General features: G+C 39.9%; 1 protein-coding gene across 1 annotated transcript; it reads left to right on the forward strand.

Moving 5' to 3' along the window:
- The first annotated feature begins 652 nt into the window (after nucleotides 1-652).
- On the forward strand, nucleotides 653-14846 carry LOC129824356 (zinc finger protein 883-like). Its single transcript, XM_055883946.1, has 2 exons — nucleotides 653-1191; nucleotides 11301-14846. The coding sequence occupies exons 1-2, from the start codon at nucleotides 900-902 to the stop codon at nucleotides 12848-12850; spliced, it is 1842 nt and encodes a 613-aa protein (XP_055739921.1). The 5' UTR covers nucleotides 653-899; the 3' UTR covers nucleotides 12851-14846.
- The last annotated feature ends 3304 nt before the right edge of the window (nucleotides 14847-18150 follow it).

The following is an 18150-nucleotide window of genomic DNA, read 5'->3' on the forward strand; positions in this document are numbered from 1 at the left end:
AGATTCAAATACTTAGATTTGTGTGTATTGGGTATATGTTGTGAAATTGTTAGATATTACTTTAGATATTACTGCACTGTCGGAGCTAGAACCACAAGCATTTTGCTAAACCTGCAATAACATCTGCTGAACACGTGTATGTGACCAATAAAATGTTGTTTGATTTTGATTTGAAATAAACATCCTATTTATCAAAGGTGCTTTTGGCTGGGGTCAAAATGACTCCAAAGGATTTGAATTTGTTAAACAACCATATTGATACAGAAACACTAAACCATGATTTAGATTTATTAAGAACAAGTTGATTGACAAAGTCATGAAAGATTGGAAGAATTGAATAAACCACATTTTGGCTATGATAAAAGATATGCCTCTGGGGTCAAAATGATCCATGTCCGAAGTATGGTTCAATGCAAATGTGCAAATGAGTGTAAATGAGTGTAAAGTTTGTTTTAAATTCTCACTCATTAAAAATGAATCAATCAACACATGCTTCTCTTTGAATGACTTAATATAATATTAAACTTTTATGAAATAAATAAAAAATTAACTTTTGGTTCCTCAACTGCGTTGCCCACTCCAATCAGCAGATGGCGATGTGCGTATTTTAGGTTCAGGCGATTCTGCTAGTGTAACGTGTAATCTAGTGAACGGGACGCTCCTTCAACAACAACAGCTAGTCAGACACCTCGGTAGTTTTCTAGCAAACATAGTTACAACATTCACGCTCTTTACACTGTTTTGGTGTATATTAGTCGATGTGTTTTAAACACACTTCTGTCGTATGTACTTGTTGGCCCATTTAATTATATATTTACGTTGTTTGTCAGCTAGCTGGTTTGCTAAATTAGCTTAGAACTAGGCTAGTCGCTAATGCTAGCTAGCTAACATCCCCGACCATGAGTTCACTAAGTTACTCTCCTGCTAAAGAAGAGGGGGTCTGCTGGACGGAGATAGAAGCTTTCGTGAAAGAGGAGGAGGAAGAGGAGGATGTTACTGTGAATGAAGAAGAGAAAGCCGTTTCAGTGAAAGAAGAGGAAGACACGTTCAGAGTGAAAGAGGAGGAGGATGTTACAGTAAAAGAAGAGGGGGATGCCGTTTTTGGAGTGAAAGAGGAGGTGGGGGAGATGACTGTCACATTGAAAGAGGAGAAGGAGGAAGAAGAGGAGGTTGGAGATCTGTTTAACACCAGTAAGTACCGTCTCTGCAGTCGTCGAACCAATATGCAGTAAAGGGGTTCTACACTTTAATGTTGTTATGTAGGAATGGCTGAAGCTACACTGTAACGTGTAGAACATTATGAGTGGACCATCAACAAAACCTTAACAATTGATCAAATGCATCCAATGACAATGCCTGAAATACTGTAGTCCTCAATATCTCCTATTAGATTAGCCCATTATGTAGTCTTAAAGGGGCAATCAGCAGTTTTTACATCCATTTTGGGACTTGTACATTAATGATATGTACCCATTGTTTCTTGTAGAAATCACTTAGAAATGCCTCATGAGCTTAGTTCAACTGTTGTACCCCATCAACCCAAAATATAAGTTTTTCTTTACTCCAATGTTTGTCAGTAAATATAAACAACACTGTATCTTCTCAAAACATGGTTAAAACTATAATGTTGATATCATGGATGGTTGCAATTCTCCATCCCCATCCCTCAGCTTTTTACCGAAACAGGGAGTACGCTTTGTTATTGTTTCTACTGCTGATTGCTGCCCCCCTCAAGGTCCAAGGACTGTATGTTATTTTCAGAGGTAGACTGGCTCTGGCAGGTAAAATAGTCAAATATTACATCTAAATGTGAATCGATTCTCAATTGCGATACGTTTCTAGAAACATAAATTGCTGTACTTTCATATCACATCAAAATAATTCAAACAATACTTTCATATCACATCAAAATAATTTCACACAATACTTTCATATCACATCAAAATCGGTAACCAGTCGCGACGCCCCAAAAGGTAAACATAATTAGTTTCTCGTCATTTCTCTTTCCTTCAGGCTTCTTTTTCTTCTTTGGACTTTATATGGCAGTTGGCAACCAACTTTAAGGTGCATTACTACCATCAACTGGACTGGAGTGTGGACCTCAGTTTATCTTTAAATCACACACGTGGGTATATACCAAGACAGTCGTGAAGAGGGCACAACAAAACCTTTTGCCCCTCAGGAGTCTGAAAAGATTTGTCATGGGTCCACCGATCCTCAAAATGTAATACAGCTGCACCATGGAGAGCATCCTGACCGGTTGCATCACCACCTGGTTTGGCAACTATTCGGCATCTGACCGTATGGCACTACAGAGGGTAGTGCGAACGGCCCAGTACATCACTGTGGCCAAGCTTCCTGCCATCCAGGACATATATAATATGCGGTGTCAGAGGAAAGCCCACAAAATTATCAGAGACTCCAGTCACCCAAGTCATAGACTGTTTTTTCTGCTACCACACGGTAACTAGTACCGGAGCGCCAAGTCTAGGACCTAAAGCCTCCTCAACAGCTTCTACCCCCAAGCCATAAGACTGCTGAACAATTCATAAAATCGCCACCGGACAATTTACATTGACCCCCCCACCCCCCCCCTTTTGTGCACTGATGCTACTCACTGGTTGTTTGTTACCAATGCATAGTCACTACGTGTACAGATTACCCCAACTAGCCTGTACCCCCGCACACTGACTCAGTACCGGTGCCCTCTGTATATAGCCTCCACACTGACTCGGTACCGGTGCCCCCTGTGTATATTACTTTTTATTATTACTTTTTATTTTAGTCTACTTGGTAAATATTTTCTTCTTGAACTGCACTGTTGGTTAAGGGCTTGTAAGTAAAGCATTTCAAGGTAAAGTCGAAGTTGGTGTCTTGACGGATTTGTAAAAAACACTATATATATATTTGTTTTCATGTTGCTGACACCCCTCCCCAGAGGTGTCTCATTATTGGGATTCATTGCTGATTCCTACCTGTAGCTCACTATGAGGTGTCTAGTGATACAGGTTAAGGGCCCTGTTGGAGATTGGTGGTTGGTAGCGGAGTTGAGGGAACAAGCAGGGTTGGACACGGCCATGTTATTATTCCACACACAGTCTCTGTGGTTCATATGAACCCCATTCCTGGGAATTAGATTTGATTGTAAATCGCCCCTGTCTGTTTCCACAAAAGGGTTCCGTCTCTCCCGTTCCCAGCTAGGTTACGAGGCGCTTTTTTGCCAGTGCCTATGACTGGTTGATAGGGGAAACCTCCATGCTTATTATAGAAAAAGTAATTAGGGGAAAACTATTTAGTAAACTGAAATAAAACAACAAACCTGAAAAATGAAAACTATTCCAAAACTATGACTCCAAAATTAAAATAGCATACAAAAATAACCAGCATGAATTATGTTCAGTTTGAATAATTTATATCTTAACGTTGGGCAAAAATAGAATTGGGTTTTAAATATTTTTTATGTGGTTTTAAAGCTTCTGAACCTGGTGGCTGGTAAATGCTGCAATGGGATGGCAATGTTTCAAATAGACCTAGCTTGTGTATCACTCACTTGCTATCATCAGAAATACTTTAAGAAATGATGATATTGGAAACTTCTTTCGATTCGTATTAACAGCTTAAGGAAAAGAACATTGGCATGAATTACCCTCTGTGAACAAGAAGCACCACATTATAAATATTTTCAAAGATGTGAGATAATTAACTTGTTCTCTGTAATATCGTATGGCTTTGCAATCATGATAATACATACGTAGGAAAATAGGCATGTTTTTCGACTCATACCCTGACTTTAACTTCTTATGGCTGCAGCCCGACGCCGGTACACTTTTGACAACAGCCAGCTCAAGTGGAGGGCGCGAAATTCAAAATATATATTTTTTAAATATTTAACTTTCACACATTAACAAGTCCAATACAGCATATGAAAGGTACACATCTTGTGAATCCATCCAACATGTCCGATTTTTAAAATGTTTTGCAGGGAAGACACAATATGTAAATCTATTAGCTAACCACGTTAGCAAAAGACACCACTTTTTTTACTCCAACAGTTTTTTACTCCATCAGTAGCTATCACAAATTCGACCAAATAAAGATATAAATAGCCACTAACCAAGAAACAACTTCATCAGATGACAGTCTGATAACATATTTATTGTATAGCATATGTTTTGTTAGAAAAATGTGCATATTTCAGGTATAAATCATAGTTTACATTGCAGCTACAGTCAGAAATTGCACCGAAAGCAGCCATAAAACTTAGACACCAACATCAAATACCTAATTACTCATCATAAAACATTTCTGAAAAATACATAGTGTACAGCAATTGAAAGACAGGCATCTTGTGATTCCAGACAATATTTCCGATTTAATAAGTGTTTTACAGCGGGGAATAAATGTAGCGTTATATTAGCTTAGCACAATAGCCAGAAACACTTGGGCGCCGGCGACTACGACAGATATATGAAATAACATCATAAATTGGGTCTTACTTTTGCTGATCTTTCATCAGAATGTTGGACAAGGTGTCCTTTGTCCAGAACAGTCGTTGTTTGGATTCAGAACAGACACTTTCCCTCTTCATTTAGCAAGCGCGCTAGCCGGGTGGCACGACACTCTCCGTGTCAACAAACGGAAGAGAACGGAACACGGCAAAACTCCCGAAAAAAAATTCAATAATCTGATGAAACCATATTGAAAAAACATACTTTACGATGATATGGTGACATGTATCAAATAAAATCAAAGCCGGAGATTGTAGTCGCCTATAACGGCAGCTAAACAAAAGGCAATCCGACTGTCCAGCTCGCGCTCTTCAGAGTACCGAAAATGGTGGACACGTCATTCCAAGATGATGTGTTCCATCTCAGACCAAGATAATCAACTAATTTCTTCTCTCACAGCCTCTTGACACCCAGAGGAAGGTGTATGACATGTGTATGTGCATGTATACTAATAGGTCTTGTGCCCATTTACAGGCAGGAAGAAGAACAGAGCATCGATTTCAGACTTTCCACTTCCGGGTCAGGAAATGTGCTGCAGAATGAGTTCTGTTTCACCCAGATAAATAATTCAAACGGTTTTAGAAACTAGAGAGTGTTTTCTATCCAATAGTAATAATAATATGCATATTGTACGAGCAATAATTGAGTACGAGGCCGTTTGAAATGGGCCCATTTTATCTGGCTACTCAATACTGCCCCTTGCAGCCAAAACAGCTTAAAGAAGGGATTTTTGTGAGAATTTGCTTAGGAACTGCTTGTCACAGCATGACAATGTGAACTCGATTGGTCGATAGTCTCTTGGACGGGCGTTATATACGCTTTGACATTTTCTGGAATAGTTTTTCTTTGAAAACGTTTTTGTTTACTTGGCTGCACTGTATTGTTCATCTCTGAAACTCACTGAGATAATTCCTTTGATACAGCAGTAGCAATACAGGGATATAACATCTACAGAAAAGACAGGAAAGGTTATGGGGGAGGTGTTGCTGTATACAGTACATTCTGAAACTATTCAGACCCCTTGACTTTTTCCACATTTTGTTACGTTAAAGCCTTACTCTAAAATTGATTATTTTTTTCCCCCTTTCATTTTGCTAATTTATTTGGCACATCTGCATTAGGGGAGTTTCTCCCATCCTTCTCTGCAGATCCTCTCTAGCTCTGTCAAGTTGGATGGGGAACATCACCGCACACCTATTTCAGGTCTCTCCAGAGATGTTAGATCAGGCTCAAGCCCGGGCTCTGGCTATGTCACTCAAGGACATTGAGACTTATCCCGAAGCCACTCCTGCGTTGTCTTGGCTGTGTGCTTAGGGTCGTGGTCCTGTTGGACGGTGAACCTTTGCCCCCAGTCTGAGGTCCTGAGTGCTCTGGAGCAGGTCTTTCATCAAGGATCTCTCTGCACTTTGCTCCGTTAATATTTCCCTCGATCCTGACTAGTCTCCCAGTCCCTGCTGCTGAAAAACATCCCCACTGCATCATGCTGCCACCACCATGCTTCACTGTGGAGATGGGGCCAGTTTTCCTCCAGACGTGGCGCTTGGCATTCAGGCCGAAGAGTTCTATCTTTGTTTCATCAAGCCAGTTTGCCTTTTGTCAAACTCCAAGCAGGCTGTCATGTGCCTTTTACTGAGGAGTGGTTTCCGTCTGGCCACTCTACTATAAAGGTCTGATTGGTGGAGTGCTGCAGAGATGGTTGTCCTTCTGGAAGGTTCTCCCATCTCCACAGAGGAACTCTGGAGCTCTGTCAGAGTGACCATCATGTTTTTGGTCACCTCCCTGACCAAGGCCCTTCTCCCCCAATTGCTCAGTTTGGCCAGGTGACCAGCTCTAGGAAGAGTATTACATTTAAGAATAATGGAGGCCACTGTGTTCTTAGGGACATTCAATGCTGCAGCATTTGTTTTGTTGGTACCCTTCTCCAGATCTGTGCCTCGACACAATCCTGTCTTGGAGCTATACAGACAATTCCTTCGACCTCATTGCTTGTTTTTTTCTCTGACATGCACTGTCAACTCTGGGACCTTATATATACAGGTGTGTGCCTTCCAAATCATGTCCAATCAATTGAATTTACTACAGGTGGACTCCGAACAAGTTGTAGATGCATCTCAAAGATGATTAATGGAAACAGGATGCACCTGAAAGCAATTTCGAGTCTCATAGCAAAGGGTCTGAATACTTATGTAAATAAGTTATTTCTGTTTTTTACCTGTTTTCAGTTTTTCATTATTGTGTGTAGAATCCTCATTAATCTATTTGTTTAAATCCATTTAAAAATAAAGCTGTAACATAACAAAATGTGGAGGGGGTCTGAACTTCCTGAATGAACTGTTTTATTTCATTTTAAAAACGTTACCTTTATTTAACTCCCAATTACGGCCGGTTGTGACACAGCCTGGACTCGAACCAGGGTGTCTGGTAGTGACACCTTAAGCACTGAGATGCAGTGTCTTAGTCCGCTGCACCACTCAGTAGCCCCATAATCGTGTTATAGTGCTGTCCACAACTAAAATAAATATTGGTCAAACAAGAGTCGTCTGTTCTTTTTACCAATCGATTGGTTGAAATGTTATGTGTATGTTTCCATATATAGACACAACCCATGTGTTTTAATAAAATCAACTATATGTACTGAACTGGTCTGATGCTTTAAGCACGCTGTTTGATCAAATAATTAAGACACACAAATGACTCGAGGGAGCCAGAGATCAAGATAACCTAACCAGAAGGAGAACAATTCTGCCGTTATGCGCCTGAAGTTTCCGGTAATGGACTACACCAGCGGTCTGCAACCTCCATTTGGAGTGCCAAGTTATCTTACCATTTCTACTGATCTGTGTGCCAGTTACGATTTTCATAGATACATTTTACTGGAACAGTTTCATTTAATTTATAATAGTATCTCAAAATCATTGTCTGTGATTAATCTACATTCTATCTAAATCTAAAAGAAAATTATACAAATCTAAAAGTAACTTCTGTTGCCATTGCCAACTATGTAAAAATAGTCTACATAAAGTCAACAAATAAAAACATTGCAGCCTGCAGGTAGAAAATATCCTATAAATCACATTTGCTGCACATGGCCTGTCTACAACGAACTTGAAACATTGTATCAACTATCAACTGGGTCGGCCCAAAACTCGAGATAGCAAGCTTGCAATATTGTATAAAATATTCTGGGCCCTCAGAGTTTCCCGGCCAGTGAGTTCGGGACAGACACAGCTGTTGGCTATTTGTGCAAAGGATAAGAAGTAATCCGTTTTTTTTATGACATTTCCACTGGATCAGAACATTACATTTTTCCTTTTTATGCCGAGGGGTTATCGAAAGGGGGAGAGCTGGAAATATTTTATGAAAATACTTTGAGGAACTATTGTCATTCGCAATTATTTTGATTAGACTTTTACTTGCTGTTTGAGGTGAAGCAAAAATTACTTTGAGAAGCTCCACAACTCATTAGTGGTGGTGCGTTAAGACAATCAGAAATACTATCAGACATCCCCAAATGGGCACATTCATAGGCCTACATTTGCACGCAGAACAGGTAGACTAATCCTACTTCTATATGCGTAATCAGGTGTGCGTCCTTACTCAACATTGACAGGAGTGTTTCAAACAAAAGACAATTAATAAATTGACAAAACTGACGCATCTTGCGGGGTAAGGTCTGGGTGATCTGCCACGGGCCGTTTCCTTTAGTATCCGTTTGGGTCGGCATGGGGAATGATTGTATTTCCCCATAGTATGTTGTACCGAAGTTGACCAACTGAAAGGGAGTGTAACTTTATGACTATAATTACTCTTCCCTGAAGGAGGGAAACAAGGTACAACACCTGTTTGTTCCCGCCCCTTTCCTGGGTCCGTGAAGAGCGGTATTAAATTGAAGGAATAAATCTGAGCCTCACGCTCATCACCTGTGGAAGGTAGGGCTTCCAGTGAGGCACGGATTTAGTAGTAAGTTGTACCTAGTTTCCCTCCTTCAGGGAACAGTAGTTATAGGCATAACATGTGGATTTAATAGTATGTTGTACCTAGTTTCCCTCTTTCAGTGAGCAGTAGTTATAGTCATAACGTTAAGCTTGTCATATGATGAACTTCAACTTAAATACTGGATCTTGCTGTCAGACAGTTTTTTGTATTCTGAAATGCACTCGAACTATGTATCATTTAGTGTCTCCTTATGTTACGCTGGGAAAACAGTTTTCATGGGCACAGAAATACTAAATCATTTCAGTCTGCAAAATCCAATGGTTCTAACCGAGAGTCACCTTAACTTTATTGACAACACCCAAATGGATACTCTCATTTACGCGGTTTTCAATAATTACACATAATACTTAATACTGTAGCTGTTTTGTTAGTCACATGTTCAACTATCATCAGCTGATCCAGGAAATCATTTTCTGAATGACAGTCAAATGACAAATATCACGACATGCAACAACAACCAAAGTGCTTCTTCATTCATTACTCTGGTAAAGACAGTTATGCCATGCTCCATGTTGAATCCAACATCCCTAACAAATTGATGTTTATAGTGTGTTATTGTCTGCTTGATTTACAGTAGGGTCTCGTTAGTCTGTTTGGACACAGAGATACTTAGCTCATATTGTGTAGAGAACTGTTCCTTGATGGATAGGCTGTTGTAAAACACACAGAGCTATTTTCCTTTATTCAGGACATTTAGAATGACAACCATTACAGAGTAGCCTAGTGGGATTATTCACTGTCACGAGAATTATGTTCTCAATGTTCATAAACCCAATTCAATGAACTACTCAGCCTGAAACACAGAATTTGTAGGAAACTGGTTGAAATGAATCAGACGGAGGCCCAGCTACAATAGTTAGAAAATGTATTGCGCACTGCTCTATTGTACAAAACAATTCATTTTATACTGGCTTCTCACGCACACACATTCACACTAACACAGCCATACACACACACTTTCTCACCAGTCTTAGCACACAATGTCCTGCTACCCAGCCGACAAAGATTAGGGGATTCTGTGAGACTTACTCCCCCTCCTCCTTCAAGATAGGGAGACTGGGAAGTACTCTGTGGGCCCAGCCAAGGTCGGCACTGAATCTTGCTCAGACTGTCTGTCTGTTATTCAAATAAGGTTTATAGACATATTGTACAGACTATGGTCATACATAATTCTAATCAATTTCATACTCATACGATTATACGGCTTCAAGGTTCAGAGTGGATTATTCTAGTCATTCATATAAATTCCATCAACATTCACAAAATTATCTGGTGATCAGGTTATTGAATGTCATGACAAATACATTTTCGTTTCCATGTTTCACCCGAAATATTAAATTATATATAATCCTAGGTCTATGTTGTTGTTCGGTGATGTTATGGGTTCTACAGTAGGTCTATGTTGTTGTTAGGTGAAGTTATGGGCCAATTTGTTAAACACTTAGTGTACAAACCCTCATTGTCAGGGCGATGGCAACGCCAAAGAGCATTTTACTGGTTGAAGTGTTTTAAGTATAAAGCAGTTGATTTGTGACAATAACACAAAGTTAAGTTGGAGATTCAAACGAGCCTTACAATTTAAATCTAAAGGTAGTGTGAAATTCTCACTCATAAGCAACCTGTAAATGGAGGCTATTTTTGCTGTCAGCCTATGAGAACTCCCCTGAGTTTTCTCCCACGGTGGTGAATTAGTAAATAGCGACAGAGCTTAATGTGAGTTTCCTTGAGTAGCACTCCTGATCTTGCTCTGTAATATTCAGAATACATTGTGAAAACGAAATTCTTCGCTCACCATTTCTGTTCCAGGCAGATATACTACATCCATAACTAGTGGTTTCCTCATTAGCAGGGAGGAGTTTCTACAACTAGATATACTACATCCATAACTAGCGGTTTCCTCATTAGCAGGGAGGAGTTTCTACAACTAGATATACTACATCCATAACTAGCGGTTTCCTCATTACCACATATACTACATCCATAACTAGCGGTGTCCTCATTACCAGATATACTGCATCCATAACTAGTGGTTTCCTCATTAGCAGGGAGGAGTTTCTACAACTAGATATACTACATCCATAACTAGCGGTTTCCTCATTAGCAGGGAGGAGTTTCTACAACTAGATATACTACATCCATAACTAGCGGTTTCCTCATTACCACATATACTACATCCATAACTAGCGGTGTCCTCATTACCAGATATACTGCATCCATAACTAGTGGTTTCCTCATTACCAGATATACTACATCCATAACTAATGGTTTCCTCATTAGCAGGGAGGAGTTTCTACAACTAGATATACTATATTCATAACTAGCGGTTTCCTCATTACCAGATATACTACATCCATAACTAGTGGTTTTCTCATTACCAGATATACTACATCCATAACTAGTGGTTTCCTCATTACCAGATATAGTACATCCATAACTAGCGGTTTCCTCATTAGCAGGGAGGAGTTTCAAATTGTGTGTGCTTTGACAATGTGCCGCAATTTTAGCAAACACAGAAATTGTCCTATATTGGAGACCAAAAGTCGTATGGCTCATTGCTTAGGGTTTCAACAACTTTAAATTATTTCTAGCCTACCATCATCGATTTTACTACTAATGTGAAAACAAGACTAAATTTGAATATTGTTGCTCATTTTAAGACAATTGTCAAATAATTGTAACATTCATCAGATGTCAATTGTTGTACAACATCATGGCTACGCTGTTGGCATCACCTTTTACAGTGGATTCTGCTGTTGTGGGCCTTTAACCATCTGTCTGACTTTGTTGTTCACACAGGAGATAGACGGGACTACTGTGGATCCTCTGGGGAGCCTCAACAACCTCATGATGCTGACGAAGCAGAGAAGAGTCTCTCCAGATCAGAACACATCAAGAAACACCAGCAGATATCCACAGGGAAGAGAACTCACTGCTGCTCTGACTGTGGGAAGAGATTCACCTCATCAGGCATTAAAATTCACCAGAGAATCCACACAGGAGAGAAACCTTACAGCTGTACTCAATGTGGGAAGAGTTTTGTTCAATATAGCCATCTGAAGATACACCAGAGAACACACACAGGAGAGAAACCTTATAGCTGTACTCAATGTGGGAAGAGTTTTAGTCATTCAACCAGCCTGATATCACACCAGAGAATACACACAGGAGAGAAACCTTATAGCTGTGATGAATGTGGGAAGATTTTTACTACATCTAGAAATCTGACTCTACACAAGAGAACACACACAGGAGAGAAGCCATATAGCTGTGATCAATGTGGGAAGAGTTTTACTCAGCTAAGCAGCCTGACATCACACCAGAGAACACACACAGGAGAGAAACCATATAACTGTGATGAATGTGGGAAGATTTTTACTAGATCTAGCAATCTTGCTCGACACCAGAGAATACACACAGGAGAGAAACCTTTTAGCTGTGATCAATGTGGGAAGAGTTTTGTTTTATCTTGCCTTCTGACTGTACACCAGAGAATACACACAGGAGAGAATCTATATAGCTGTGATGAATGTGGGAAGATTTTTACAAGGTCTAGCAATCTGACTCTACACCAGAGAATACACACAGGAGAGAAACCTTTTAGCTGTACTCAATGTGGGAAGAGTTTTACTCAGCTAAGCAGCCTGATATCACACCAGAGAACACACACAGGTGAGAAACCTTTTAGCTGTACTCAATGTGGGAAGAGTTTTACTCAGCTAAGCAGCCTGATATCACACCAGAGATCACACACAGGAGAGAAACCATATAGCTGTGATGAATGTGGAAAGATTTTTGCTAGGTCCAGCAATCTGACTCTACACCAGAGAATACACACTGGAGAGAAACCTTTTAGCTGTACTCAATGTGGGAAGAGTTTTACTCAGCTAAGCAACCTGATATCACACCAGAGAACACACACAGGAGAGAAACCATATAGCTGTGATCAATGTGGGAAGAGTTTTGTTCAATCTAGCCATCTGAAGATACACCAGAGAACACACACAGGAGAGAAACCTTTTAGCTGTGATCAATGTGGGAAGAGTTTTGTTCAATCTGGTGATCTGACAGTACACCAGAGAACACACACAGGAGAGAAGTATTTTAGCTGTGATCAATGTGGGAAGAGTTTTGTTACATCTAGCCTTCTGACAGTACACCAGAGAACACACACAGGAGAGAAACCTTATAGCTGTAATCAATGTGGAAAGAGTTTTGTTTCATCTACGGGTCTGACAGTACACCAGAGAACACACACAGGAGAGAAACCTTATAGCTGTCATCAATGTGTGAAGAGTTTTGCTACATCTGGGCAGCTGACTGTACACCAGAGAACACACACAGAATAGAAATCGTATAGCTCTAATTGATGTGTGAAGAGTTTTCCTCAGTCAAACAGCCTGGTACAACACCAGAGAACACACACAGGAGAGAAATCTCTTCGCTGTGACCAGAGATAATCTGATAAAAGATCTCAGATCAAATATCAGAAAGTACGTACATGAAAGAGTTGTTTCATGATATCAATTAATTAATGTCACAATGTAGAATGTTTTAACATTGTAGGAGTGTTTTAATAATGTCACAATGTAGAAGCCTAAATGTTTGCCCCTTTATCAATTGATTTCAACATGATATGGATATTAGCCTCAGGGGGAAAATCCAGGCTCTGAATTGAAAGTTGTGTTGTGTTACACTTAACATGTTGGTGACCCACTGGAATCAAAATGCAACACTTCAAATTGTAGCTAGCTGTTTTCTACAAATTGTCCTCTAACCAGTGATGTTTACATTATTCCCAGATTCCGTGTGGTTTTTGAGCTGTTAGTTTTAACAGGATGTGGAACTTCACCTCCCTCCTCTCGCACAAATGATTTCAACATGATATCGATGAGAGATGACAAATAAGTGTTGCATTTCTTTCTTTAGCGGCCCCTACATTTAAATGCATCACTCCAAAATGTAGCTGACTGTCCTCTAACCAGTGAGGTAAAAGATATCTCCCATTTCCATGTGTTTTTTTAGTTGTGTTAGTTTCAACAGCACGTACAACCTAATCAATATCAGTGATTTATGGCTACTTGTCAAAACAACAGCGTTGCTGGTGCTTGTGCAGTTTATAAGGTGCTTGTTTAAAAAATACAAGTAACATGATTATTGTGGCAGATGTTTGTGTATATAGCACATTTTATGTTTAGGTTTTCAATATATCACAAGTGAGTTAAGACGAGAGTTCTAGAATCTAGTGGGGGGAAAAAATATATATTTTTCTTGTTTTTAATTGTTCACAGCCAGTAGTCACCATGTTTATATTGGTGAAGGTGAAGCATTGTAGTTGATTATAATGTGAAATTGAAGTTGTTTTCTGTTAAGCATTCTCTTAAGGGGGAAGGTGTTACAGTCTTTGGTTTTTCCATTTATATTTTTAGGTTGGACTTTAGCACGTATAGCTCGTTAGCACGTATAGCTTGTTAGCACGTAGGGTGCACTGATTGGTGTCACCTCGTTAGTCAGTATGTGTTACACCTGTGCTGGCTTGTCCATCTCGTTAGAGGAAAGGTGTTTCACCTGAGCTGGTCCAGGTTCTATTGAAGAGTGTCTGGCCCAGTGCTCCAGTTGTGTTGATAGATGTGGAGAGTCAACACCTTTAGTTGCGCTATCGTTTTTATTTGCTTCTCTTTTTTAAGTTTGTTGTGGGTTTTTCTTTTGTTTGCCTCTTCTTGAGCAGATTTAGTGGGTCTCATGGTGGGTGTCTTTTATCTCCCAGTTGTTGTTACTAGTCAACTTTCAGTGGACACTGTGAGAGCAAAACTGCAAGATTATTTTATAATACTTTTATTGCATCAAATGGTTGTTTTATGCAACAGAATAGAGGGTTCTTCAAACTATTGTGTCTGTGTTCTACTGAGGATTGGCCTCTGGGATATCACACTGACAGGAGATTTACAATGTCTTTTGGGTTACAAAACCTAAAGAGACCGCATTCCAGAGCATGAGTTAATGTTTCTGTTCTATATGGTACCAGGGAGAGATGACCCCAGGGCCAGGCCCTGATCTCTACACAAAGAGTACTGTTTTTACAGCAGATACTGTCTGCTGAGAATTATAAATATCTCTCATACAAATCCTAAACTTGTGACCTGTTCTATACATCTGTTGTTCATCATGTAAGTTGAAAGACCTTTGTACTTTTGACTCGTGGCTCTCAACGAATCATCTGGGGGTGATTCATCGACCAGCCATCATTATTGTAGAGCACTCAATTCACTTTATATGTGTGTGTGTGTTGTATTGACCTGCTCCCTTATAAATAAATGAATATAGATTTAGTTTAAGAATAACTCAGACTTGTGTGAGTTATAAGTTTCTCTCCTCATTTGATATGAAAGAAATTAACCACATTTGGGGATGTTAATCTTCACTTGGTGACCGCTCCTGACGACCTGGGAAATGGTGCACCAGGGATCCCTCAAACTTGGGATCTCGGAGACCACACTTTGGGAATGGAGCAGATGGACCCACCTTTGATCTGAGAGGCAGCGATACGAGTGGATACCAAATCTCAAACCTAGTTTTTAAAAAAGAGGTGAGCTAAACACGTAAAGTGTCGTTTTTAGAAAAGCCTCGTAGGCTCTGAGTGTGTATTCCTGTGTGAGGGGGGCACCTTGGAGGTGTAAACGGCCCATTGAGGAGGCTCTAAGTGTGTATTCCTGTATTTTCCCAGTATGAGAGGAGTTGCTAGATTTATTGAATAAACCTTTTTCCATAAAGTTAGAGTGAACCCAGGTGGCTGACTAGCTGTTGATGTTGAAGAAGCGTCCCGTCCACTAGATTATAGGTCACAGTGGCAGAATCACCTGAGACGCACATCGCCATCTGCTGACTGGAGTTGGTATCGCAGTTGAGAAAATACTTTCATTCAAAAACCTAAAAGCGACTGCCCCTAAAAAGCAACGACTCCCTTTGAAAACGGGCGATGTGGCATCAGAAACATTTAATATAGTGTAAAAATGTACTACAAAGTGTAGCTAAATAGAATAACTTTGGTCATACCCACTCAGCACATGACGTCCAAGGACGTCGAATTTTGGGCGATATCAGGTCTGTCTGTTGTGGTCGCTATTTCGCCCCAAAATAGTCAACACAAATTGGGCTGTGTATAACTATGTAAATGTCTCTCGGACAAGGTGACTTTCATCAATATACACTCTAAAAAGTAAAGGTTCCGGAGAATCTGAAGGGTTCTTCAAATTGAAACTGTGGGGGAACCCTGTCTACCCTCCCCCCATCATAAAAACATATTTTAATAATAACAACAATTTTGATTTAAATAATGAATTGTTTATTTAGTGGCACCACAAATGTGAATTAATATTTACCAAACAAAACACATTACAAAATTGCAATATTTCTGTAGAAATGTCAGACCATAATAAATAATACATTTACTTTGTATAGTGCTTTTCATGACATTTAAAACAAATAAAAAATGATGTACAATAAAAACAACATACATTATAAATGAATCAAAGGTAAACTAACAATATTGTAGATGTGAAGCTAAATACAGATTTATTTTATCCACTTAGTTATGTTAGGAAGTTTGCCATCTTTATGACCGGCCCTGGTAACTTCACCCCAACTTCTCTTATCCCCAGAACACAGTAACTTAAGAACATACAGTGGGGCAAAAAAGTATTTAGTCAGCCACCAATTGTGCAAGTTCTCCTACTTAAAAAGATGAGAGAGGCCTGTAATTTTCATCATAGGTACACTTCAACTATGACAGACAAAATGAGAAAAACAAATCCAGAAAATCACATTGTAGGATTTTTAATAAATGTATTTGCAAATTAGGGTGGAAAATAAGTATTTGGTCAATAACAAAAGTTTCTCAATACTTTGTTATATACCCTTTGTTGGCAATGACAGAGGTCAAACGTTTTCTGTAAGTCTTCACAAGGTTCACACACTGTTGCTGGTATTTTGGCCCATTCCTCCATGCAGATCTCCTCTAGAGCAGTGATGTTTTGGAGCTGTTGCTGGGCAACACAGACTTTCAACTCCCTCCAAAGATTTTCTATGGGGTTGAGATCTGGAGACTGGCTAGGCCACTCCAGGACCTTGAAATGCTTCTTACGAGGCCACTCTTTCGTTGCCCGGGCAGTGTGTTTGGGATCATTGTCATGCTGAAAGACCCAGCCACGTTTCATCTTCAATGCCCTTGCTGATGGAAGGAGGTTTTCATTTAAAATGTCACAATACATAGCCCCATTCATTCTTTCCTTTACACGGATCAGTTGTCCTGGTCCCTTTGCAGAAAAACAGCCTCAAAGCATGATGTTTCCACCCCCATGCTTCACAGTAGGTATGGTGTTCTTTGGATGCAACTCAGCATTCTTTGTCTTCCAAACACGACGAGTTGAGTTTTTACCAAAAAGTTCTATTTTGGTTTCATCTGACCATATGACATTCTCCCAATCTTCTTCTGGATCATCCAAATGCTCTCTAGCAAACTTCAGACGGGCCTGGACATGTACTGGCTTAAGCAGGGGGACATGTCTGCCACTGCAGGATTTGAGTCCCTGGCGGCGTAGTGTGTTACTGATGGTAGGCTTTGTTACTTTGGTCCCAGCTCTCTGCAGGTCATTCACTAGGTCCCCCCGTGTGGTTCTGGGATTTTTGCTCACCGTTCTTGTGATCATTTTGACCCCACGGGGTGAGATCTTGTGTGGAGCCCCAGATCGAGGGAGATTATCAGTGGTCTTATATGTCTTCCATTTCCTAATAATTGCTCCCACAGTTGATTTTTTCAAACCAAGCTGCTTACCTATTGCAGATTCAGTCTTCCCAGCCTGGTGCAGGTCTACAATTTTGTTTCTGGTGTCCTTTGACAGCTCTTTGGTCTTGGCCATAGTGGAGTTTGGAGTGTAACTGTTTGAGGTTGTGGACAGGTGTCTTTTATACTGATAACAAGTTCAAGCAGGTGCCATTAATACAGGTAACGAGTGGAGGACAGAGGAGCCTCTTAAAGAAGAAGTTACAGGTCTGTGAGACCCAGAAATCTTGCTTGTTTGTAGGTGACCAAATACTTATTTTCCACCATAATTTGCAAATAAATTCATTAAAAATCCTACAATGTGATTTTCTGGATTTTTTTTCTCATTTTGTCTGTCATAGTTGAAGTGTACCTATGATGAAAATTACAGGCCTCTCTCATCTTTTTAAGTGGGAGAACTTGCACAATTGGTGGCTGACTAAATTATTTTTTGTTTGTGTTTTTCTGACATTTTGGGGAAATTTAAGGGAAAATAAAAAATACTTCCCTAGCAGAGCCCCAAGTCCCATGGGGACGTCCTCGAGAGTGTGGATGTTCTCCCCATCAAAGACCAGCGGGATTTCACTCTCATCGTGAAATGGATTTCCGCCGATGTGCAGTAAAGGAGTGAAGAGCGGTGAAATCTGTGTCAACAAAAGTAAGAAAAGATTAATACACATACAATTAACAAAGAACAGAACAACTGTTCAGCTGTAGTTTTATATAAGCATGCACACCTATGTTTATGAAGAAACAGATGATTGGTGCATAGGCATACCATGTCACGGACATAAAGGCAGCTGTCCTACAACATATCTGTACCTTCTTCTT

The sequence above is a fragment of the Salvelinus fontinalis genome, chromosome 26 (assembly GCF_029448725.1).
Source record: "Salvelinus fontinalis isolate EN_2023a chromosome 26, ASM2944872v1, whole genome shotgun sequence".
NCBI classification, from domain to species: Eukaryota; Metazoa; Chordata; class Actinopteri; order Salmoniformes; family Salmonidae; genus Salvelinus; species Salvelinus fontinalis.